Source organism: Prinia subflava, chromosome 6 (genome assembly GCF_021018805.1).
Source record: "Prinia subflava isolate CZ2003 ecotype Zambia chromosome 6, Cam_Psub_1.2, whole genome shotgun sequence".
NCBI lineage: Eukaryota > Metazoa > Chordata > Aves > Passeriformes > Cisticolidae > Prinia > Prinia subflava.
Genome location: NC_086252.1, coordinates 18082061 through 18109607, shown reverse-complemented (window position 1 = coordinate 18109607; position 27547 = coordinate 18082061). Strand labels below are relative to the sequence as shown.

The 27547-nt window shown below is 36.6% G+C and overlaps 1 protein-coding gene across 1 annotated transcript in view; it reads right to left on the bottom strand.

Moving 5' to 3' along the window:
- The window catches only part of OLA1 (Obg like ATPase 1), a 94259-nt gene that overhangs the window by 40521 nt on the left and 26191 nt on the right, over positions 1-27547 (bottom strand). The window contains exon 5 of the mRNA XM_063400493.1: positions 9567-9742. Coding sequence (XP_063256563.1) covers positions 9567-9742 — 176 coding nt within the window. The remainder of the gene's footprint in view (positions 1-9566; positions 9743-27547) is intronic.

Genomic DNA, 27547 nt, shown 5'->3' with positions numbered 1-27547 from the left:
TATGTGCTGGGGAGAACTGACAGCTGTATACTCACAATTTTATTTTGGTTTTATAGGGAAGTTAGCGAAGTATCGGAAAACTTTCTTTAGAGAAAAGGATGGAAACTTGTGAGCAAATGCAGCATTTTTGTACGAAGCTGATGAAGCAGTGAGACACAGAGAAGTTCTCTGATGGACTACATGGGCAGCAGTCACACCATGCAGAATGTAGGGTAGACAATCCAGAAACTTAAAAATGGGCCAGCTGAACTTAGATTCTCCTGCAGCAGTGGTGGTGTTCTACTGAAATGGGACTTCTTAATAGGAAATTGTTAAACACAAATGACAATATGAAGAAAGGCACACGCTTCCACATATTTAACTCAGCTGACCCAATACTCTAAGCAAACATACAAATAGCACATCTTTTGGGTCATTTCTCATGCATCACTATTTGAAATTATTTGCTTCTATTTAGGACTGGTGAAAGAGTATAACCTGATCTTTTTATCTTCTCTATCACTGTACCAGTCATTTAAACACATTTAATCACTACTCAAGTTAACTTTGAGATGCTTAATAACAGAATACCAGTTTTGTTTTATTATATCTGGCCTCCCCAACTGTACACTTTGAGATCAATCTGTCACCAGCAGAATGATCCATTTTGCCTTCTTTGATGAGAGGGGTACTCCTGTTTTCCAGCAACACCTTAACAAGAGCCATTCAGAAAGCCACCAAAAATCCCTCCAAATTTCAATTTGCTTACAGTTGTCAAGGCATATGAAATACAGCAAATATAGTGAATATCAAATATTACTGTTTTAAAAATCAGTTAATTTGTGACTATATGCATGGCAATATATTTAGCTCATATGAATACTCAGTGTATTTAGCCATATGAAATACAGTGATTTTAACTACATCCTGCTCTCATTTTCCAAAGACCACAAGTAGAGTCAACCCACAAATGCTAAGCAGAACATTCACAATAAGTCCAGCAGTATAAAATAATGAAATACATGTAAATTGCATATAGCAGATGTATCAAGACCTACTCATGAGACACTACTGTGTAGAAAAATGTGCATACATTAATAGACTTTCTGGATGAATGATAGTAATAATGTGTGCCAATGCCAAATTCTTCTTACAGCATGAGGGACTAAACCGAAGCTTGGAAAACTCACTTGCCTCCTTGGCATCAGAGAATTGTGATTTTTTTGTTGTAAATTACCAGGGCATGTAATTAACTTCCGCAAATTTAATAAAGAAATAAGCAGTTGTGAGGATTATCACTTCACACTTCAAAGTGCAAGCGAATTCCCTGTGATCCTGCAGGCAGTGCAAAAGTCTCCACTACTACAGAGGAACTATGAGTACAGTAGGGTCTTTCCCCCCCTTCCCTACTCCATGGAAGTATGGAATGTTTTTCAGCACCTTATTCATTCCCTTCAAAACTTCCAAGATGTAAAAACTTAACATCTCCCTGTAAAAGCTTCAAAAAGCACTTACATACTTTTTTCAATACTTTTTTTTTTTTTTTCAATTGTCTAAAATTCCATCATTTACACTGCTCTGCTTCTTGGAAAAGCTACAAGGAGTACCTAAAACATTATCTGTAGCTCTGCTCATTTCACTCCTAAGTCCAATTGCATATCAGTAAGGAACGTGGTAGTGTATAAATAACATATTCTGACTTCCCTAAAGAATCTGGCTCAGTGGCAGAAGGTATTTCTCTAATAAATCACTGCATATCCTAAATGGACTCAACATCACCTATCCAGTAGGTCTCAGACTACAACTGCAAATATAAACCACAATGTGTGTGTTTCTGATGGCACTCCAAACAAACTCTTTGGCTGTCACTGGTTACCATCTTTCAACAGCCAAAAAAGGCCATGTTAATGACACACACATTCTGAGAATGGTAAGTTACTAACAACAGAAACCTATGCAGGGAGCAGAACTGGCCCCAAATGATGCTTTCACTAAAGGAAACACTGAAGTTCATACACTGCTGGGCAGGGGACAAAGGGAGGGTGGCTACAGTATTTACCAATAGAGGACTTCCCTTTGCCAGTGACTGAGAAGCCTGGAGGGTCACAAGTAAATCACCTGTACTGTAACTAGAAGACTATACTTAATAGTTTGTAAGAGTATATAAATAGTGTAATGTCCAATGGGAATAATTCTACACTTATCTCTGCTGAAATAAAAAAAACTGGAGAAAAAACAGAGGTTTTGAGAAAGTGCTTATACATCAAGACTTGGTGTTCTTAAATGCTATGCTTCTATTCTTACTGCATTAAATATATATATATATAACAGAAACCTCACGTATACAGGGGTTTTCACACTAGCATCGAGAAATCAAATGACTGCTAAAGCTTGATAAATACAGACTAAAGCCGTGTCTTATTTCTAAACAGTAAAGATACGTAATTACTGGCATAGCCTATACAAGTTAAAGTAATTTAACCCCAGCCAGAAAATATTTCAATAAAGGTTAATTTTTCCCATAAGACATACATTCTATTTTAACCACAGTTGTAAGAATTAAGTTGGGATATGCAAAGGGATCAAAACAGATAATTATTATTCCATCTGGCCTTCAAAATTTCAAAATGGCTTTTCAGATACAGACAGCGAACAATGCTATTTGAGGTACTCATAGCTAGTTTAACTGTGCTGCACCAAGAGGAATTTATTGAGTACACACAATTTTCCTTGTTAACACGAGGTGTCTGGAGTGCACCGAGCCCACAGTCCTCCTATTCACAGCTTTCCTTGGAAATCTTTTCACTTCTATTGAGTATAGCCTCAGCTCTCTGTTCTTTCTGGAGGTTTTCTGGCGATTTAAAAGATGGAAGCTGAAGTGGCATAGTAAGAGTTTGTTCTAAAAACACTGTTTAAAAACAATGGTATTTTAAAGGACAATTAAGACAAATTCTGCAGTTTAAAGAGAAGGCTAGATCGTTTGTTTTCATTGTAGTAAGTGCTTACATAAGCTGTAGCAGGAAAGAGAACAAGCCAGGTAGTGCATCAACTGGAGTGACAATGAGCTCTGTGGTACAAAACAATGAATAATCTCTTACAATTCCCTTGCTCACTGACTTCAATAAAAATACAATGGGACAAGTAATGGATTTAGGACAAGTGTATTATCCTTTCTTCCATTTAATACCTTCTCACAGAGCCAGTACAAGCTGTACATGATATAAGATTTACCTAGAACTAGATGCCAATAATGTTTATGAACCACAACAAGAACTTTCAACCAAAAACATTCTACAGGCATTTCAATGTAATTCATGTCAATAATCCCCAAATTCTCCTGTGTGGGTCATCCTTGTGGGCTCTACAGCATTATGCATGAAACAACTCGGTCATTTGTCACTTCTCAAAGAGAAAAGCAAGCAAGAATACAGAAAGCGTTCTATCTACAAATGATTATTTCCAGCAGTTCAGAAATTCAGAACAGGAAAATTGCACTGAAAAATAAAATGAAATATCTTTCGCAGAGTTTCACTAAACTTTTCTTATTGCATTAACCAATCCACAAAAATTTCCAAATAAATCCATGTGTGAATGGATTTGTAGCAGATTTGTGTGAATTGAGCCAAATTAAAAAGGTGGCTTTTTCAGAATACAGCTATTTTTACATAGTGTTATTTTGGCATATGCACATACAATTTAAAATGGTCTGGATCTAGACATACCCAGAGAGGCATGATTTACAAAATTAATTACTTTAAGCTACTTGTCAAATCTACACAGGAAAGATCAGCCTTGACAGAAAGTATTTAAGGCCTGACTTCTCTTTGTCTAGCGATAATATCAAAAAAATCCAAACGTATGTTTACACATTATGTACGTTTAAGTCAGGCTTTACTACCAATCAATTCGCAAACATCTGCCATGCCACAGTCAAAATGTTCTCCAGAATGAACTTTAATTTCCTCTAAATACCACATTAAGCACAGTAAATGGTCCACTCAAGATTTTAGGCATAATTATATGCATTAAGAATATAAATATTTTCTTGATTCCCTATGATTTAAGTTAGCAATTGTAAAAGCCATCAGCAGAGAGTATGTCAACAGTGTAGTGTACACTGCTCCTTTCTTTCCATCTCCTATGGAATAAAGTGGCGTCTCAAACTCTCCTCACACAGAGACACCAAAGAAACTGGCAAAAATAATTTATACAATTCATCACTGTATTTATCTTCAACTTGGAATGAAAGAAAGGTGAACATTCCCAACTGACATCATCAGTTAGAGGAAATAAGAGTTCATCCATCCGTGAGAACTCTGGCAAGCGCTTGCAGCAAGAGGTCAGCGAATTCTGCTTGGCACCATCCCATTCATCAGAATACTGCAGGAAGGAAAGATTTTCACCCAGTATATATTGGTAATAAGAAGAAACTGAATCTACCAGCTCTTTGATGTATGTGAAGTATTTCCCATACCATATTGGTGATTTTAACAACAAATGATGAACAAAAGAACATTTTTCAAACAGTTACTATATTCTCAAGACAGGACAAAGACAATTAAATGTAAGGGAGGAGAACGGAAGGGATTTAAGCTACTTAAACCACCATTAGGAAGGTTTTGCTTTACTCTTCATAGTACATATATGCTGACAAATACAATGACCATAGGCAGAGTGTAAGTATTCATTATTAGGCCATTGCCCACCAGAGTAACAAAACAAAGCTTGATGCCTTTCTTTTAAGTGGAATATGCACTAGATGGTTCTGGTACCATGACACTAAAAGGAGTCTCCAACTGCTCTTTTCATAACTACTGCTTTTCCTGCTACAAAATGTGCCTGATTTGATAAACTAATCTTATTTTTAAAATGACAGACTTTAAAATGGAGACTTGTGAAAAATTCCCATTCAACACTGGAAGTTCAAATCCAGTGAACGCTGATCCTGACCTACTGTAGAAGTCACCTTTCAATTGAAAATTGGAAGTTTAAGCACTGTGCACATTGATTCTGACCTAAAGGTTGTGTCTCCATATCACTAACATCAATAGTCTGCATCAATTCAACTACAAACGATACCCTTGCAGTCAGACACAGATCTCAATACTGTTACTGTAAGAATTCTCGTGTGCTGGAATTCAAGACTTCGGGCACCAACAAATGGCTGAAGAAACAGCTATCTGTTGCAGAGCTATCAATTTCTAAGGACTAGAACTGAATCAGGCTGGAAGGATGTTGGAAGAGAATCCTGCAATAATGTTCAGTTAACTGTATTAAATACTATTAACTTAAACCCTTCTGTCACCAGGAAAAATCCCACCAATTAAAAAAAATTTAAATTAATTTTATCATTTGTACATTCTGATTTATAAAGTCATACATATTTGAATTTTACTTTGAAATCCCCTGCTATCCAAAATGACAGATGAATAACAAGCTAATAATAAAGTTTAACTCACTATCTATTTCATGTCTCTGCATATACCAGCACCAGACAGATTTAAAATATAAAATCAAAAGTACTCTGATTGCTTTCTAAAATTATATTTGCACTGTTTTAATACATGCAAATAACAGGAGTATTTTTATTCTATAATATCTCTTTAGAAGGCTATAGCCAAAACAATATTTAGAGGTATATCAAGTCTGAAAGTCTAGTGCCCTTAGTAATAGCAGTCATTTCTGAGAAGGCATTGGGAATACTTGCAAAACAGAAAATACATCTGTAAAGGAAGCTACTCCAAGCTTATGTCAACATTACATGTTGGTGATCTTGGACCATATTGTGCCATTGATTTTTAAGTAGAACTTGACAATTATTTCATTGACAGCTCCTTAACAACAGTCAGCTATTTTATTTCTGCAGACAGGGGATTGAGAAATCAATTCTCTGAGAGACAGGACAAACAGTTAACACTATTCAGCTGCCAAGCCAGGTTACTGCACAAAGGTGAATTTACCACCTGTAGGCAATGTGGGCTTAGACAGAGGAAAAATTATAATTAACAAGTTAGAATACCATGCCAGAAGGCAGGCAATCAAGTACAAATCTCAGATTTAAGTACTATCAACTGGTACATACTCAATTTTATAATTTTTCTCCTCCTAAACCTTTTTGAGATTTCAGACTACCAAATTAAAATTGTGGTGGCTAACTGATAAAGTGAATCTTCCAAAGCAGACAATTCATACTTATAAAACAAGACAAATTACTTCTATAACTCTCAACCAGTTGAAATTCTTGAGAATCAAGATCTCAAGCATCTTCACCTTGAATTGCTCCAAAAGGAATAGGGGAAAGAAAACAATTTAGTTTGTGACAGACAAGCTAAATTCCAAAAGGAATGGGGGAAAGAAAACAACAAAAAAGAGAGATACTAAAATTTTAACATCATGCTCAAAAACAAAACCAAAACAATCTATGAACACTACGTTTTTGCCACCATAACCTCCTGGTTTTCCTGAAAGGAAGAATGACTGGGAGCACCTGGTGCACAGACAAGAGCTGTTTGTTCCACATCTCTGCTACAGAAGAAGAATATTGCTAAGAACAGAATATTAGCAATGGCTGTGTATTATACTGGCAAATAATTTTAAAAGGCAAGTCCTGAGAAGTTCTCTCCCAGTCCTGTCCCATCCTATCTTTTTTTGAAGATAACCTGTTTGGAAAAAAGTATTAATTTCAGGCCATACTGTCTCTTCATATTTTTTTTTTTCTCCTGGAAAGAGCAAGCCTTGCACAGTAGCTGCAAGCTGCATGGAAACATTACTGTCTAGCATAGTTATGCCAGACAGGGAACTCTCTCTGTGACAGACAAGCTAAATGCAGAATGCAATGGAATTGGGAAGTGCAGAGTGATGAAAGAGCCAAAACGCACTCCTAACATTTGGCTACCCTTTAGGAGGGAGTCATAATCTTTAACTGCTTTTTCCACCATTCCCACACGGTTTCCCTGCTAGACCTGTAAGTCATTTACTGCATGGTCAATCCCGCTATACTGTACTACAGTATATCAAATGCAGCCACAGGCCTTCTCTGCAACATAAAACATGAAAGGAAAAGAGGCAAGGCAAACGGTACAGGAGCACCTCACAACCCAGTGGATGAACATCCAAAGCTCAGCAGTGGCTGGAAATGCCCAGGAGCTGCTGTTACAGTCTTACATCTACACAAACCTGTTTCTAGAAGCTGCATAACTGGACCTAAGGATTGATTTACCAAGAGATGAAAAGAGCTTTCACAGGCCTTCACCATTAAAAAAGCCCATTTTAGGAAGTCTAGTGTATAGACATTACAATTCGAGCATACAGGTCACAGGGAAGACAAGCAAGAAGGTCCAAGATAGTGAGATCCACAGGCATTATGCCCAACAACACTTCCTTGAAGGGATTTCCTAGTGACTATGTGCAGCCTTTGTTTCAAGAGAAGCATTAATTTGTGCCTCCCCACTCTGTTCAGCTACCCCTTCCCTGGAAACAAAGGGATTTCACGCCTTTGAGACCTCTATTGTTGTTGACAAACTCAGCTGAGACTGGTCATGTGTAACAGCTATTATTGGAAACAGAACTGGCAGAGCAACGTGACTTCAAGAACCTGATGTTTTCTGTGCATGTGTTCATAAAAACAGGATTAAAAAAGCACAACAAATGACAGGAAGTCTACATTACAAATACAAGGGCACAAAGTAATTTTGACAGGTGAACTACAGGTGAAGTAATAGTAAGGAGACTGAACGAAGAGGCAAAGAAATGGATAAGAAACTGAAGCCAGGTAAAGACAGATTAATAATAAAGATTTGAAATTTTTCTTTAATTACTTTAAATGGCATTTCATTTTTTTTAGTGTCTCCCTTAATTTGAGAATAATCTGACATTTTCTCTTTTCAAACACATACCAACTTCCTGTAGTTTAAAAATTACTAAGTGCAGCTCTTGTCATACAATCATAACTGTACCTACCACCCATTAAGTTATATGATCACTACTACAAATTCTATTTAAAACACACTTTAGTTATGATTCTTTGTAATCACAAAAGTGCCAACTTCTTCCTTCGCACAGGAAGAATATAGCTTGTGATATAAAATCCTCAAAGCATCCAGAGAGGTACACTTAAAAACTAGATAGGAACGTTCCACCACAAGGAGCTGAGCAAAGCTGTTTGCAAAGACAGCCACACAACAAAGTGAGAAGAGCTCAAGGCTGGGGCAGAACAGCATCACAGCACTCCTCATTTTCATCATGTCATACCAATGTCAAATTTAGCTTTAGGATGAACTTTGAATTTGCTATGGACAGGATTTTTGCTTCCGCCTTTCTTTAACATGAATTAAAAGGTGAAATACTGTGTGGATGCTATTTGAAACTGTAGGCGTAAACTGCACTGTTCCTCTAAGCATGTGAAACCTTTTGTAAAAGATAAAAATCACTGCCCACATGTACCCAGGGCTGGGTTTGCTTGACAGATAAGACCTTAAATGAAGGTTCTTAAATGAAGGTTCTCTCTTTCTCTCTGGGCTTACATGAAAGCCTTTAAATCATGCAACAATAGCTATTTTTTCTGGCCTAGATGAATCAAGAAATAAAATACTTTTCATGCCACATGAAGACAAGTTCTTCACCAACAGAGGCTACCAAAGAAGTGCTTTTTAACACTGCATCATGGAGCTGAATATTTTGGGGAGGGATGTTCACTTTCAGATCGTATCTGTTTCCAAACACGAGGTAGGGCCAAGAAATTTCACTGCATTTCAATACTGATAAATTAACCTAGCAGCATCAATATAACCATGTTTTTCTTACTACTTGCTATTGAAAAATCCATCTGAGAAAACAGTATTTTTTTAATGCTTACTTGCTAGACATAAATAATCTATTTCCGCACTGATAAACTGCTGTAATAATTTATGAATGCATTTTATATACCACCTGAAATATTTACAGAATAACAAAGAAAAATTAATAACTAGACTACTGGCAAAGTGTAGGAGACTCAAAAGACAAGTGGCAGTAAAATAACAGTTTACAAAAAAATATACTTTGAAGTTGATAATCATTATACATTAATCATTTACAAAGAAACACTACTATTATCCTGTGATAACTGAGCTCATTTAAGTAGCTTTCCCCAACAACATTCTAAAATTCATTTCAACTAGCAGTCTTTATTTAACATGAGCTAAAATCACAAGAAATATTTTCACTTGCTGGCTACAGGAATACTAATATCAGCCTCATAGTAGAACTTAACAGCAAGAATAAGTGAGAAGTCACTTTAAATTAGAACTAGGCACTGATGTAAGTTTGACAAAGGATTGGCCATTCTCATACAAAGCTGTGCCAGGAAGAAAACAGAAAAATTTCAAAAGTTACATTTAGCTACAACTATGAAATCTTACACTGAGAGCACAGACAGTTATTCTAGTATTTTTTCAACTCATAATAATAATAACTTTAAAATGCATATAAAAATAGTAGAAGCATTTTGTATTACATATGTGGGATCAATAAGACAACCCAAGAATACAAATATTTCAATTCAATGCCAAGAGGACTTAATGATTTACCTTTATAGGTCATGTACTTACATATTCAGGTTTTAATTTCTTGTCTCCTCCTCTTACAGCTACTTTTTCAAGCTTATCTATGCTCTGCATGATTAGCTCCTCATCCTTAAGTCTAAGTTCTTCATGTATTATTTCGATGTCACGAACAGGATCTACGCTTCCTTCCACATGAGTGATATCATCATCTTCAAATGCTCCTAAAACAAAAGAGCGCTTAAATTACCTATTAAGCTAAAAAGACACAAAACATGTATTTAGAGCATACTATAATGAGCAAAAAAGTTTGAAATTGAAAAGCCACATGGTCATCCCACCCATGTACAAGTGTCCTGTGCAATGTTTTATATCATACTGGTTTAGTATGTTAATTTACACTTCAGCTCCAGAAGCCATACACACAAAGCACAGCACTTTGTCATTTCAGGACAGGACTTAGAACGTTCAAGACTTTCTCCTACAAATGGAATCGGCTAGAGCTGTTTCCTGAAAATAGCTGGTGTGTTTAATAGTATCTACCCTAGAAGTAGCAAACACGGCAGCTAAACTGAACATTGCACAACAGTTTAATACACACGGTAATGATTACAAGAATCATAGAGAGAAAACCTTACAAATCACCTTGGCAGACCTCACTGGCTGCCCAATTTTACGCTTTAAGAAATGAAGAAGTTCTAGACAAAGAATTCTGAAGTTCTGAATGACTCTTAGTGTTTCCAAGGGAAACAGGGCTTAGAAAAAAAGGCCTGAAATCATCTGGCAGACCTCGTCCCTGTTTCAATCTACTTTATCACTGTGGTTCTGACGGTGATTAGATAATGAACCACTCAGACACACAATTTACACAGCAGCTAATTTCATCGGCCTGATTTGAGGGTATGGTTTTTAGGGGGCCATCAAAGAAGCAGATGAAGGTGCATTTGTCATATATGAGTGACAACCATTCACAGGATCTGAACAAAATGGTGCTGGCCCTTATTAGAAACACATGCTATTATCACATATTTAAAGTGCAGTTGAAGCCATAATTTCAAATTGCCAACTGGAAACATAAGGTTAAAACAACCAGATATTACTGACGCATGTGTGCTGACTTCATGCCCTTCTGATGACAATCTGGCAACATAATTCAACTAGGATTGAAATTATCAGATAAGCAGCATCATTTAAAATAAATCCCGCTCCCCCCAAAAAAATCAACACATGTTTTAAAAATAAAAATATTAACAGTTAAAAAGAGTTTATTACTTCTTCCTGGATCAATTTTCAGAGTATTCGCATGCCTAACCTGTAATATTAAAGATATGCATGAGAAATCAACCATGAAACGAATGCTACCTGAACATTACCAAAATTAAAATCAACTGATTTCTTACACAGGAAAAAAAATTCAAGACATTTCTTGTACTGAAAAAGATGGGAAACAGGGTAAACAACACACAATTCCTTAGCTGATATACAGAAAGTTGTGGGGGTTCTTTGACTTCATGAACATCTTAAACTTCTCATTTTCTTTTAACTTACTGAAACCCAAGGTTTTAGCAACAAAGCTCTTACATCAACGCACATGGAACACAGGTTTAAAATTTTGTTCATAATCAAATATTAAAATCATTTTTACATAAACTTATGAATAGTCTTTCAAATAGTGGTCACCAGAAGTTCCCTCCTTTCCCATTAACTGTTTCTCTCCAAAGCTGATCAATGAACTCCCTGGGTACAAGCAAAATTACCTCAGCAACAGATCCAAATCTGATGCTGGCCATGATGGGAGAAGAGGCTGCTCTGTTAAACGGAAACACTCCACACTAATCTATACCAATGCCAAGCAATCAAGGAAGAGATATCGTACCTTGTCTCTATAAATCCTTACTTGCACACCTGACTGAATGAGATACAGGCTGTTCAGATGAGCAAATACTAGAAGAGAGTTTAAGAGCTCTGTTCTAATTTACAAGGAAAATATAGAATAAAAAGGGTAGCAGTAGAAGATGTCACCACATAGATAAACAAAAAAGTCTACTTGCCTCAGCCCTCTCAACAGATACGTAGCATTTATTCAACCAGATGTTTAACTTTCTTCCTTGTATTAAGGAAAAAACCCTCCATTACCATGTACATAATATATTCTCACATCCTTCTGCATTTGGTGTCCATGGGTTTAAAAGCAACAAAAATCCCCATACTGTTAAGTCAGGAGAAAAACTGCATGACTATGAAGATCTTGCATTTAGGGGAAAAAAAAAAAAAAGGTAAACAGTTTGTTTTTGTCTTAAGGAAGAATGAAGCTTTCCTGAAAAAGCAAGTGTAAGGTAAATTAGTAACAACAAAGAACAGCTTACATATTAGTTATACTTTTATGTTTTCTTCAACAACAGCTTCATTTCTTCACATTTTCCCACTCCTTTTCGCAAAAAAACATGTTCTTTATTCATCCAAACCCAATTAAGTAAGTGTACTTCCACTCCTATAAAATTTATAACTTCACCTTTGGTCCCATCTCAGCCCACTGAAGGCTTTATTAACCCATAGACTCTTCAATGTTCTGCCAGTTTTCTTCAAGTCTCCTCCTTCCGTCCTTCCTGTGTCAGCAGCGATGCTGCAGTTCATTCAGGCAACACAAGACAAGAGATCTGTGTCTTGCACAAACAGTTGCTTGCTTGGGCAAAAAGCCCCTCTTACTGAGCAGATGATTTCCCACTCATGGCAACAATTTAGCCTTCTTCCCTCCTTACGGGGTTGCTTGACTCTTCTCATGGAATGAATGAACACTAGTTGTATATTCCATTAAAGCCATGGATTTTGAGTTTAAATTTCCAATTCTACATTTAGAGGAATTCCCATTTAGACAGACAGAGTCCACAAGAAAGTAGTAGCTTTAACATTTTTATAAACAAAAGACCAAACTGGCAGTAATGTCCACATCTTGATACAAATGAGAGATTCTTCAAGGCCGACAGGCATTGAGCATTTTTTGTGACTCTCCTGTTCAGACTTCAGTCATCAACCTAAACCAGACCATGCTCTGACCAACAGCCTAGCTAGAGACACAACAGGGCGATACTCAAGAAGGGAAGGGAAAGGCAGAGTGACACCACTGTGATGAAACTGCCCTAGTTTTGACTTTGTCTCAGTAGCCATGTGGGATGTATCTTGAACAAACTATCATGCTACCCTCCAGCCCGCTTTGTAGTGATGGTTTGGTACAGAACACACTGAATACTGTAGGGAATTCAATTCCAGTCTGCAGAGCTGCATGCAGACATTGCAAGCCAGAACTGGTGGTAACCTTAGGAATTAGGCTTTGGGCAAGAAGATCTCTTGGAAAAAGTACAGCTGTGAGAAACTAGCAGGTAAACTACTAGAAAAATGTTTTACCCGGTACCTGATTTAAAAGACTGCCTATATAAAAATGCAAAGTAGTAAGAAAAACGAAGTTGTAAAACTGAATTTATTAATAAGACATACAAGAAAATGTGCATATTATTTACAGCTTTCAATGACAAAAATAAGTATTATAATCTTAACCTACAAATCTTACCTGAAATAGATTGTTAGCAGCATATTGGTATTTCTACTTTGCCTTTCTGCCTCTGTGTGAAATCCCTCTGTCAAGCAAGGCCTTTACCCCTCTTTTGTTAGGGGAGATGATACAATAGCCCCACCCTCCCTGCAGCATACATAGCAGCAAAACAGAAAACCTAAAGGCTTTAAAATAAAGTCCAGCAAATGGGGTACTAAGAATCCCATCACTGTCCAATTAAAGATAAAGATAATGCAACAGCTGTACAATGAACACGACACACAAGGTGGACACAGGCTATGAACGCTGAGTAGCACTAGACTCGTAGCTGACATAGTGCACTGTGTAGAAAAGCAGCCTGATGAAACTAAAACCTGCTGAATTGGAAGAAGGAGGGAAAATGGGAGGTGGGTCTTGAGATACAAGATGACAGCAAACAAACAAGAATTTTGTTCTTCTGGAGGAACAGGTAAGACTGTCATGGGTATCAGGCAAAAAACCCCAATACCAGTTAGTTTATGGACACTGAAGAAGAAAAATGAAAAACAAACACTTAGAATCGTCAGATTGGCTTGTCTGATACTGCTCTCTCATTACAACAAAGTCGATGAGAAAAATAATGAGGAGAAGGAAAAACATTTGGTAGTCTGGTTTTGATCTCAAGCTGATTATAGCTTGGGAGAGCTTGATAGAAAAATGAGGGAGCAAAGGTTCCCCAAAATTATACTAACAGGGCATCCGGGTAAGGAAGCAAAGGGGATAGTTGTGAAACAGTAGAGATGGCAAATTTACCCATGTGTCAGAGGTAAAGCCCATATTTACAGTGAGGTGTGTTTAAATTTGGTGAACCTCAAACAAGCCACGTCTTCTTATTGACATAATGAGGCCTCAATTTCTGTAAAAAACAGGAGGGATGTTTACAAGGTTAGCAACTTCTTCACACAATATCCTCTGTGGCCCACTCACACCTGCCAGGCTACTGGCAGCTGAGCTCTGTGGTCTAGCATCCAAAGCCATCATTAAGAAATCAATTTTTTCAAAGTTGTGCTAAAAAATTCATCTTTAAAAAAAGCTGTTGTGATATTTCAGAATATCAACAAACAACTAATTGGTCTAACCACTTTATTTTAAAATAATACTAATTAAAAAGTATATTTACAATCAACATCTCCAAAACTAGGCACGCCGTGTTCTCAAGATAGTATGACCTATGGACAATGATATTCCTCAAAGAATATCATGAAAATCCACTGTACTTCCCACGTCTTCACCAATGCATCTGCTTTTAAAACATAAGGCCTGAGCATTTCTCAAACATTACCCCAAACCACACCATCTTCCTTTTAACTACTTCCTTGAGTTATACCACCTGTGCTCCAGAACTGCCCTCTTTCTACTACAGGAAACTATGGCATACTATTGTAAGAGGAAAAAGGAATCAATCTGCCACATGGGAAAAAAAATAGATACATAAAGTAGACTTACACAAGAATCTCCCCAAGGAAGCATGTCAAGAGCTAAACTAATCACACAGCAGTAACAGGAAGGTCTACTGGGAAACTCTAATCAGTAATTTCATTATTTAAAAGTATCATTGTAACTTCTCTGGCATATCTCTTGCATATTCTAGCAGCGGTGAACTATAATTTTATCAAAAGTTTTTCCAAAAGCAAGTTGAACAGAAACGATGTTTTTAAAGTACCCTATATATATATGCCTTTTCTCAAATTATCTCCCATAACATCCTGATGGATTTGCACTCTACCTTTAAAAAACCCTGTCACTTCCTTCAGTGTGCAAGAACAAAGATTACAGAGTTATCTTTGGTACATCAGGCTCACTGCAAGTAAACATCTGCTGTGGTAAATTCCCATAACATTTTATCAGTATCCAGATACTGCTATTAAAACAAGACAAGTATTTAGACAGGAAAATGGTAAAGCATAATACAGGAGCAGGATTCATTTTAGCCAGCTAACAGTCCCAGAATAATGATATACGATGAAATTACTAGACGTAAGGAGCTTGAAAATTATCACTGCCACACCCAGCTCCCTCTTCTGTTGCCCTTAGGTTTGAGCTTGAAATACTCTTCAGTTTTGGGGAAGGGTTTCTCTTCAGCTGAGCACTTTATCAGGGCAGTTTGGGTCCAAGTGTGGTGGGCCAAAAATAATTTTTAAAGTGGCATTAAAGATACAATGCAGCAATAGCTGGTTCTGCACATTTCTTTCAAAGTATTGGCTTAAAAAATGCGGAAAACAGAAGAAATGGATGGAGAAGACGTGCAACTTGTTTTTTTCCTGTGGAAGTGCAGGAACTGTCAATTTGTAAGGTCTTGATGGCAGCCAGGACATACAGCCTAGACTTGTTCTCGACAAGTAAAAATAAGAGCACATAAATATGTATACAGGACAGCCATAACGAATGTCACTTTTAAACAGTATCATCTAATGGCATGCACATTTCTTCCCATTTCTTTCAAAAATCAGCTTCAAAATTCCTTTGACAAAATTTACCTCTCAGCCTCCAGAAATTTTTGCATTGCTTATGTTATACCTGTCAAGATCTGATGACTGTATGTTATGTATTCATCTGAACAGAACCACTACACTTAGTTACAGGCTATCATCAACCAATTCATTCTCTTGCTAAAATCAAGTCATCCAATTACTCCTTGACTAATCAAGGCTGTTTTGGCTTTTTCTTTTTTCAAAAGGTACTCAACAGCATAAACAGTTCACTTACAAGAAATGGAAAGGGGCTAATCAGCAGAATTATTGTTTTGCTGCCACAATTTGCAGTATTTAAATGTAGTTGCTGATTGGACTGAAAGTTTTATGATATAGCATATAAAACTAGTTCGACATAAAAATGAAGAAGCTGCCTATAGCCTAAACCTTATTGTTTCTAGCTGCTCCAAGCTGCCACTGAGATGCTAAAATCCAAATCAAAATACTACTTCTAAACTTATATTATTCTGCTCCTAATTGCAATTATGGAAATTAATTATTATCTTCAAGATTAATTTACCTTTTATAGACCAGTTGCTTCATTTCTCTAATTATCCTTACCCTTAAAGTAAAACGTAACCAAATATTTGGCTAACACTAAGCTTCACATAATGGCATTCTGGCATCTTGCACTCATTTACAAAAGGTAAGCAGTGTACTGGTACACGTTATGCTGTAATTAAGGGAGATATTTACAATTTGATCAGAATCTGAACTGCATCACTGAAACTCCCATTGGTATTTACAGTAACAATCAGCATTTTTTGTCAATAAACGATAAGGGAATGTTTAATAACACCACCACAAACCAGACCTAGAGAATAATTGGTACTTGCACTTCCTCTCCCACACGTTCAATGACTGCTATCAAAAAGAGCTGCTCGGCGCAGGCGAGCGCCCACACCACGATCCACACACAGGCCCTGCTACAATAAATAAATAAATTTGAAATAAATGAGCAATGAGATCTCTCTGGCCACTTACTGCTGGGAATGGGGGAGAGAACAAAACAAACTGAAACACAGTAACTTGAGTGGGGGGCTAGAAGTAGGGTATTTCTTTGAGCTATGAAAAAACAATACTAGAAATGTCAAAAAAAATTTAAATTATAAATAATATCTATACTTAGTCTGGCTTGACATGCTATCATCAGTATTCCAAAGATTTAAATAGTAAAAGATACTGCTATTTCTGACTGAGGTACAGGTATTTTTACCATTACAGAATGTACTAAACTTTGATGACAGTAAATTTTACTATGCATATTTATGAATAGAAGGACAAAATAATACCATCAGAATCAAGATTTTACAGCTTCTTAAAGCACATGTTAACAAAGAACCAAAAATAAAGTAGGTTTAGCATGTTTTCCCTTGCAAGCTAATTTCAAGTGAAATTAATCACCTGTAACACAAACCTAATATTCTTTAAGCAGAGTAATTTTCAGTTGAAGAAGGTGCACCTGCCTACATCTTCAACATAAGCAAAATCAAGTACAAAAAACATTAAATAAAACGCTGTAGTAAACCTTGACTTCTGAAAAAAGAATTTTTTCAGACATCTTTTGTGGCTTTGTTTTGTGCTACAGCCCCTTAAGTTTTGTCTTCATAAAGCCCTAACTAGTTGTAATCACTTGCAGTCTAATTGTGGACATTTATCTGCTTTTCTTATGCATAGAACATAGCTATTAAAGCTGAATGGTGATGGTGTGAAGTATAGGTTAAATTGGATGAAATTAAAGCAAATTACTCTGGGATGTGGAACTCTGAAAATAGAAACCGCCAATGATTTGCAACCCTCTTGATGATCAGCTTCACAGAACCCTAAATGACAAGAAAACTTACATATTTTAAAGTTAACTAGATTTTTTTAAAATAATGTGTATAAATTTATTTTAAATGCAAGCAGTCACTCTGGCAATAATTATTTTGTTTTACCTGCATCGTAAAAATATAAGAAAAGGTTTTAATTTCCATTAAAAGCACTTGTTTTTATTCTCAAGTTTAGCTGATTTTTAGCAACAAAAAACCAGTTCAGAATATTAGGTGCAGCACAAATGACTTTGAACACAACATTACAGTTTATGTGCACCATATGGCTATACAGACACAGGATGCTAAAAGCAGCTGCTTTGGGCTTTCTTGACTAGTGCAGTATTAGGACTTAATTCATTACTTACCTATATAAAAGACAAGCAGCTACATTTACCCTGCTGAGCCCTAACACCCCACCAGTCAGGAGAGAGCAAACCGCTCCCCAAAAGTCTGAAACTGCAGATGAATGGCAGCCCTTTCAATATCAAATCTACTGGGAGTATTTGACAAAAAAGGGCACGTCTGTTTCTGCACCAGCAGACACACAATGAGAGCATGGAGAAGCAATACAGGATTCTAAACTACTGTAGTATCAACTTCCTAAGCATACAAAGAATTTACATTTGCATTAAAGTACTCATCAAGCGAGTACTGCACAAGGTCAGGGATAAAAATTATAATCTCCCCGAGAAACACTGAGGCAAAGCAATTCACTTCAGGACATGAGAGCTGGCAGAAGAAAGCACCATCCAGTTCCTGATGGAAGCAGCTTTATCAGAGAAAAGTTGTTACCAAGACAGTCATCCAATGAGCTTATCTGTAAAATCCTGCTCCAGAGCTCCTATTCCTGAGTGTGTCTGACAAATATTAGTGATTTATTTCAGATGTAACATGTGTTTACTTGCCACTGCTCTTTCATACTGGCACCACTGGGCTGCAGTCATCACCCCACAGGCAAAACCTTCTACCTGCTGAGATTTGCTATCAAGTTGCTCATACCGAGTAAAGGATATTACGTGAGAGCTGAAGTAACAAATCATTGAGCCCTTTGTCTCTCCGTTTGCCAAGGGCTTGCTCTGACTGCCCTTGATTATGTATTTTAAATAATATCAGTGCACTGCCCACACAATATTTGGGATACAAGTGGGACACACTTCTTAATTTCCTTTCTTGCAACACACATTAGCTGGGAAATTCACAGATGCACTATCAGAAGACACCTTGGGAAGGGCAGCACTTGATGCAAAACTTTTTGAGATGGCTGGCATGCCACGTAAATTGTTTAAAATTCCCTAAGGACAACTAGTCTCTTTGTTCAGATTTTTACAAACCACAGCTGTGTTAACTGGAAGAAGGGACAAATTAGGAACTCAGCCTGGACAAAAGCCTAAATACCTGGAGAAGGCATGTGCTTGCTTCAAAGACAAGTGCTCTTGTCACCCTGAGCTCAGTCCCGTTCCATTTTATATTACTTTCTGTTCTAATGACCAAAAACCTTCCTTTGTGAGTTTAAGTCAGGAAAAGAGAAGCAAACAGGAACAAGGGGGATTCTCCACAGAACTCCCCTCCCTGGTGAGTGCTCTGCAGCAGCACTGCCTGCATAAAGCACACGGCACACAGGAAGGTCTGGCCACAAACATCAGTGGATAACTTCTAACATGTCTCTGTGTACCATATATCCAGACAATTTTCCTACTCAAAAGTAGACTGAAATTCATATATTTGCAATCTGAAGCATTTCTGCTTAGAGTTCCCAAGCAGAAACCATTTGGAAAGTAGAAATATGGTTACATGTATAACTGCATTTGTACTACTTCCAGAAACACCCTATCTCCGTGCTGCGTTTTATCCCTTTTTTTTCTGGAGGTCAGTTATCCTGGTCTTCTCTTTAGGAATACTCAGAGTCAAGCTCTTATCTGGAATCTCTGGGGGTCACCATTAACAAAATATAATTGCCAGTAATAACTATATTTTTAAGACAATATATCCAAAGAGATCATGAATAGCAACTAGCAGCCATTAACAGAAACCCACAGGGCAGTTCTACCTGGCCTTGAATGACCAGATATATAGTAAACATCCTAATTATTCAGGGACTATTTATCTGGGTCACAGATTGATTATGTGAAAGATGCAGTAATATAAAAAACCCACTTGAGCTCTGAACTTTTTATTGAGTCTGGAATAGACTACTTAGCGGTTACCATGACTGTATTCTTACTGAAAAACCTCTGAATTCCTCATGCTACAAGAAAGTCCAAAGCACCAAACTCTGCTGAGTCCACTCTGACTCCAATGCAGAGATAGCTCAGCTCCTGGTTCCACATTCCTCATCAATGTGGAAGGTTATTGGTCTTTGCAAAATAATGAACATAGAATGAGCAGTTCAGGTCAGTGCAGAATGCAAAACTACCTCCTGAAACCCACAACGAAGAGTACAGAATTGTTTCAGTACAGCAACTTCTCTTCAAAAGCATTACAGCAATAACTTAAGATATATAAATAACAAGAAAAAAAACTCAGTAAGAAGTATTCAGCTATAAGAAATTAGTTATCCAAGATTGCAAATATTCCAAAAGTTTAAATGACATTTTTGTTACGATAAAACAACAGCCCTATAAAACTGTCAAAACTCCTTGCAGCGCCTTACAAAAATGCTATAAAATGGATTATAGAATTTGACTGAGGAGGGAAAAAAAAGCTATGTTTACAGAGCAGTCATTGTTTACCAGAAGAATAAGAGAATTTTAGAACAAGAGTACTTATATGGAGTTGTAAACTCAGTCCATCACAAGTTAACAAAGAACTTTATTCTCCATTACATCAATGTTTCCCCTTTGAGGATCTATTTCGTTGCACAACAGAGGTGTGGAGGAGTAAACATACTTAAGGGAAGAGCAGATGATGCGTAACAAAAATGAGAGTTGATAAAGACTTAGATCAGCAAATATTGTTTTAGCAGTACCACTAGGTATGCATATGCCTATGTAAGTTTGTAATGAAGTGCAGTGTTGCTAAGTGAATAAAATAGCTTTAAAAACGAAAGCAAAATGCCTCTCAGTCAATTTACTATATAAAAATGTGCTTCATCATAACGCCTTCCCTCTGAACATTCTGACCCACGTTCATAGCATAAAACAAATGTAATGCAAAAGAAGCAATAATATTAATCCAGATTTATCCTTCGCAAGTCAATTCATATTTTATAAAAATGCTGCCTATGGGTTTCTAGTAATAAAAATTAGTAACAATCGTTTTTAAATATACCATTAATTTTAGCTGCATCATTAGGTTAAGAGCTTATTCTTTTTCACATAGTACTTTTCACATGTTTACTTTTCTACAAATTAAGAGATGTCACATAGGACCTCACAGTACAGGCTTGCAATTACAAGAAATATCAAACGATCTTTTTAGAACAGAATTTGAAACACTGAAAACACATGGTAATATATAATTTCTATCTTGTCTGAGATGCTAAACTTGATAAAGAGAGTTTGCAACAATGTTCAATGTTCAAATGTTCATGTAACAGCTGACTATGTAAAACTCAATACTACAGTTTTATTTTGGATGTTAAGTCTCTTCCTTTATAATGATCAAAAAAAATCCCCCCAAAAATTAAAAAATTGCTTGCTTTAGATTGGCTGGCCCAACATATGGGAAGTAAAGAACTCATTTTGTACATTATTTCAGTAAAGTAATCCCTAGCCCTTGGACATTCACTTTTTTTCCTAGCAACCTTTTACTTAAATGGCAACTATACTGTGGAACATATCAATCGTGTTCTGTAAGTATCTGGCACCATCTAGTAGCCACTGGCATCTTCTTCACCATTAAAAGACTGTGTTAAGAGATTGTGAAAGGGTGATACAAAGTATGCAAGGAATAGTAACTCAGACTTCTTGAACATCATACAGTCAAGAAAACGTTGAATTAGACAGGTACAGCCACTAACTACTTGTGTACTGTGCAAATGACTTCTGACTTCCTTGAAAAAGTACATTAAATACTTGTGTGTATGCTGGAGTCTTCAAGTACACTAAGAAACTGCTGGCACATTTTAACAACAGTTGACCAAATGCATTGTTTTATGCATGTATGCAAACACTGGCCAGTTATTCCATTTTCCTATCCTCAAAACACACAAATAAACTAGAAACTAAGAAAGAAAACATACACTTTGATTAACCTGAATCCTGGATATACAGGGTGTTTTTTCCACAACTGCTAGAGCAGAGTGCCTTGTAGGCCCTAATATTGGGGAGAGGGAATAGAAGAGGGGTAATATGAATATATCAAGGCTACTTCATTACTTTCCCGAGGTGTGACTGGGTAGAAATCTTTATTTCCAGCGGTATAACTCCTTTAGTCTGCAAGCAAATTCAAATATGCAGCCGTGCTGTTCTGCTCCTTGCAAAATAAATATATAAATATGATACTTTTGCAACATCTAACCACAGCTTTTTAAGCTGAAACAGTTGTTCTTCTTTTACTTTAGATGTCAAATCCATCACAGGAAAGATTTTTGTTTTTAAAAGACCTCCTCAATGAAGCAGTTTGTCTCCCCGCCATTTAGCTCACTATATTTTTACAAGCACCAGGCTGAGCAAACTATGATTGAGAGAAGCCATCTTATGCACATTGCTGTTGTCCCACATCATTCAGAACAAACCTTTTTAGATCGTTAACTACCACAGGAGTGCTGATTACACAGGCACCAGCAATTTCCTAACCAATGACCACCTGAACAATGATGTGTTCAGCTTCTCAGACCCTGAAGCCTTTCAGAGGTGAATCATTTCACAGTTTGGAACTAGATCTCCATAGCAACTTCCCTTTGAGGGTTTTAGAATCACCATCCCGTAATTCTATGATCATCAAGCTCAACCATTCCCAATGGTTCTTTTCACAGCAGATGGAAAAGGAAGCCTTGAAATTTTACAGTCTATTTCAAGCAATTCATCTGGCAGCCTATTAGAATTCAAAATATTTCGACCTTCAATCACAAAGCATGTTATCTGAAGCTGTGGTGATCTCAAGTCAAGACAAGCAGACGTTTTAGTCTAATCATCCATGATGAGAAGAGACTGACAAAAACTCTTAATTCAACCACCATCAAAATGCTTATTTTAACTGCATGAAAGTCTTTCAACAGGCAATGAAAACACACCATGTACCATTTTATCACAACCTTCCATTCAAGGGAAATACGAATTCTGAATATTGGCATGGATCTTTGCACTCCCTGACTGCTTTTGAACAAATATCTCCTCCTTGAAAGTCAGTATAAATCCAAATCTACCACATTATTTTTTTTCAACAGCTGTCAAGAAAAATGATAGAAGCAAACTGCAATTAAACTTCTCATGATTGAGTACAATAATGCTGCAAATTAGTTACTTATTGATAGATCCAGTTCATTATAGGCATCTTCTAAGAAATACAAATCACTTACTACTCAGGAAATAAATACCCATTAAATTCTAAAAACACAGCACAGGCTAAAATCTTGAAGCAAAGCTCAGTTTAATGATAATCATAATCAGAGGGATGTTTAAAGTTGGGGATTTTTTCCTTTTTCTGTTCCCGATTCCCAGCTCAATTCCCTCTGTTTAGAGTTAAAGAAACGTTTCCCTTCTCCTGAATGTTTCAGTCAACCACTGAAATAATCCCATCGTGGCACAAGAGCTTTAAATTTGAAAATATGTTCACCTAAAACCCAAAGCTTCTTCATTCCTATTTATCAACCTTAAATACAAGCTAAATTCAAATGTTTTAAAATCTCACCTATACACTACTATACACTACTATGCTATTAATATCATTATCTGGTGACCAAAGAATCCAGAAGACTTCTAACTTCCCGTATGTCAAAATGCCACTAATAGATTTTTACAGAATGAGCAGTAAGTTTACATTAAAAAAAAATTAAAGAATCACCATTTAGTGACTTGGCAGTAAGATGCTGATACTTAACAACTGCTGTAAAATGCATCAAACTTAAAAGGGACAAAAGAAGGCTCCCACCTGCACCCAAGCCCCAGTACCCACTAAGAATAGTGAAATAAGGGAAATTAACATATAGGTTATATTTTATAACATTCGTAGAGGAAGGAACACTTAATTGTTTTACTTTCTTTGAATGAAAAAAATGCATATTCAGCATCCCTAAGTAGTTTCTGAACTGAGAGAGTGGCCACAATTGAGACCCTCTCTACAGCACTTAAAATGCCACCTTTTATTAGCCTACAGACTAAAGAAAAGCCTCTTCCCCCTTTGCTGACCTATTCTCCTAGGTACTTGCACTGCTGAGCCATACTCTCACACTACTTCAAAAAAAAAACCTCTTTAAAACTTAGAAACTTATTAAAATAACCCATAAAACTAAAATATCTTGAATATATGATTTATTGAGTGGTAGCTTACTGAGAGTTAACATACTGGTGAAGTAATTTTAAAAAATTATTGTAAAAGAAATGATGATGAAAATCTTTGGGGGAATAAATTGGCACAACACAGGATTTATCTTCATATATTTTTCACTGTTTGCAAAGTAGCCCGTGATCAGAGCTATACAGCTGTTAACACTGTACTACTTGAAGATGTGAGGGGAAGACCCTCAAGGGAGGGTTGTGTTCATTTGTGAACACAACCAGAAAATTTAACTAAGGATGAAGCTAGAATTTAAGATAGAGTAAAGCAAATAAAAATGTTATGCATCAACTAAAAATGTAAACTGTTGATTTCTATGTACAATTGACTGAGATAAACACAGCCTTATTCTCGCAATCTGAGAAAGAAACACCATGGGAAAAAACCTTGAGTATGTTAAGTACCATCTCCTGCAAAGACCAAAGATTACAGCAATTATCTATGAACAATATTAAAAACCCCTTAGTGGTTTCTGAAGCTAGATCAGTTACTACTGCAAATATCTTTTTAAAGAGACAAAGCAGTTACAGGATGTTTTACAATACTCACAATTTTTGCTCAAGAAAGTTTTCGACTTTTTTATTTCAATATGGAAGGCAATCAAACACCTTTGTTATTAGATGTTTTAAGTCACCTATAACACTTCGCTTACTTATTTTTGTCTATTTACCAAATGTAATATAACCACCATGTACAACCTTTCACTTAGCATTTGGTGCAGCTGAAATTGAAAATAAAACTGCCCATGACCACCAACTTAATTAAATGTCTTGCTAATTAAAAGGCACAACTGTCACTCCAACAAAACCTACATGTGTAGACAGAACTACATACATGTAATTTTGTAATGTATCTATTGCTAAATGTGATTTGAACAGGAGCATTTTTAAAAAATTCTTTTGTGACAGTAAATTAGAAGATTCTTGCATTGTACAATTAGACTGTCAGCAAAGGATGCTTATTAGTAACACATATGCAAATCATCTTAGAGTTAGAGTGTTACAATCTATTCTATGATTATGAATATGTTTTAAAGTATTTTCACGGTATTTTACCAGATATTTCTCATAAATAACAATCTTAAAATCTAGGAGGCAATTCTTAAAGTTGTCTTCCTATGTATCTAAGAAAGAGAGCTGCACTTCCAGTTTTCCCTCTTCCCAATATTCCCACCACCATATCTGAAAAACCTCATCTTAAGCACAGTAGTTACATATTAGCTCACTGTTTAACAATCTAGAATAACCTTAAGTTTATTTCATAACATATAATCAAGCAACATTCAGTAATTAAAGCACACTGAAAACAGCAGTTACTAGCTAATTAACATTACAGAAACACTTTCCTTAATGCTAGAAAAAGACAAAGATTATACAAAATACCGTAGCATGAGGAAGAGTTAGTTATGAACCTTTTTGTCTAAAACATTGAAAACTTCTATGTAGGCATTTGGAGTTAAACTGCATTTACTGCATGAATTAAAAATGTCAGTGCAGGTTCTGCATGGGTAGGTAAGCCATTTAGGGACTACCCTTGCACCACACGGTTCATGTAGGGCAAGGACCATCCAAATAAACCCCTGCATCCCTCAGAACAGCCCACCATCCACAACCATGCCCAACCTCTACATTATCCTTATTCATGCAGAGTCAAAGAAATAATAGTCTCACTATTTTCATGGCCATAGGAAGTATTTTGGCATTACCACAGCACCTAAACTGCAGCTAGGGACAAGCAGCAAAGGTTAACTCAGGCTGTGACAGTGACAGGCACCCTGGGCTGGAGGCAGAGGATGGCTGCCAGACAGCTCTGAGTTCTTCTGAACACACTGGTTTGCAATGCCAGTACAGCAGCAGACTTTGTTAGATAGTTATTTGCTGCTTTGCTATTAAATTACCACTTTAAAACAGTGACAATATTTTACCTCTACCTGCTTCTAAACCCACCTTCTACTTCTTACATCATATTTTATATTTTATATCTGTCTGTATTAAGAGTAACATCTGAAAATTCTTATGATGTAAAACTGAGTGCACACTCAGCTCTAGCAAATATTCTCTGTGGAGACCAAGACTTTGACACGAAAATATACTCTGATATTTTTTCCCATTACTTGAATCACACCATTATTTACCAGTTTCCATATATTCTTATTTGTTCTGATATATTTTTATCACTCAACAGAATTTTTCAATGTCAGGGATTATTTTGTGTCACCTGCCATGTTTTCTAAGCTTTCCAAACACAGCTTTATCATCTTTCTGCAAGTTTCATGATGACTAGACGAGCAAACACCAGGATTACAGCTACAAAGCAGTAGTTGGTTAGTAGTAAAAACAAGCTCAGACCTTCCATAAATTCTGGCACACAACCACAGCTAATTTTGTGCTCACATACGGGCACAGGGCAGTGCATAGACAAAAACGTGCCCAACACCAAAGTGATGGCAGACTGCCTTTCTCAGCAGTATTGCCTCAGCTCCCTAGTCACCGTAAGCTGGCAATTCTATGCACACCCTTCTTTAAATTCTGAAATCCAACAGATGTGCTTAAATAAAGGTACACTCAAATTCTCAAAATTCTCTACACGTGAATGTCAGTATGAACATTTGTATCACACAGCAAAGAAAGCCTGTATCAAGCAGGCCACTTCAAATTGCATGAGGAAACATGTATCTTGAAACATTTCCTCTCTGATAAAAAAGAGTATTTTAAATTCAAACATTCCAGAAAGAAAAATAAATACTAATGTTTTTATCGTTCACTTGACCCTTGCCTTTTAAAATACCACTGCTACCACAACTTCTTCAATAGGCTGTGATACATACTGTCAAACTCATGGACAGTGAGACACTTTCAGAAAACTCTGAAATAGACAATGCTGACCAATTCCAGAACAAAACATCATTTGTTCAAGGTTTAGTTTTACCTTAGTATTATTTTCCTCATAAAATAAACCTAAAAATCATTCTTAGACAGAATGAAGATTCTTTCCATCTCAAAACTCTTCAAAAGAAAAGGATCATATGGGCCATTATGCTTCTGCCAATTTCTGAAGTCTCTGAAGCACGTCCTTGTCCATCAGATGCCCTTAAATCTATAAAAAAACTTTCATCCAATTACTGTAGGAAGGTTCCTTGCAATTTTTCCCCAAAAGCTATCATGTAGCATTTGTCTTGGACCACATCTATCCTGAAGAGGCAATCACTGTTATAAAAAAAAGATAGAATTATTTTAGGGTTCCTAAAACTAGTAGATTCTCAGAAGATGCTGAGCCACAATATTTAAACCTTTTCACAATACATGAAAGATGACAAAACTCCCCAAATTTCTAAGGCTATGTGAAAGGCAAATGCATTATTCAAACATTTACACTGATGCCTCTAACAGTGCTGCTACAGATGCCCCCCAGCCCAGCAAGTCAAGAAGCACCATCCCCTCATGCAGCTTCACCCAGCTCACAGCCTGCCCACCCTCTGCCCACAGAGCCGACAGGAGCAAGGCAAAGGCCAGAACTGCTCCAGCAGACCTCACACCCTGCTAGCTCAAGAGGAGAATCTGACAGAAAAGAAGATTCCGTAAGAGTTACATCCCATTTTAAAGTAACCTTACGATTCCAAAGGAGTTAATTATAAAAATACAGTTCACTGTTTAATTTTTCTCATTTTGTAACAACCTTGATACAGGACACTGTACGTACTTTTTTAGGTAATGTAATGTTCTA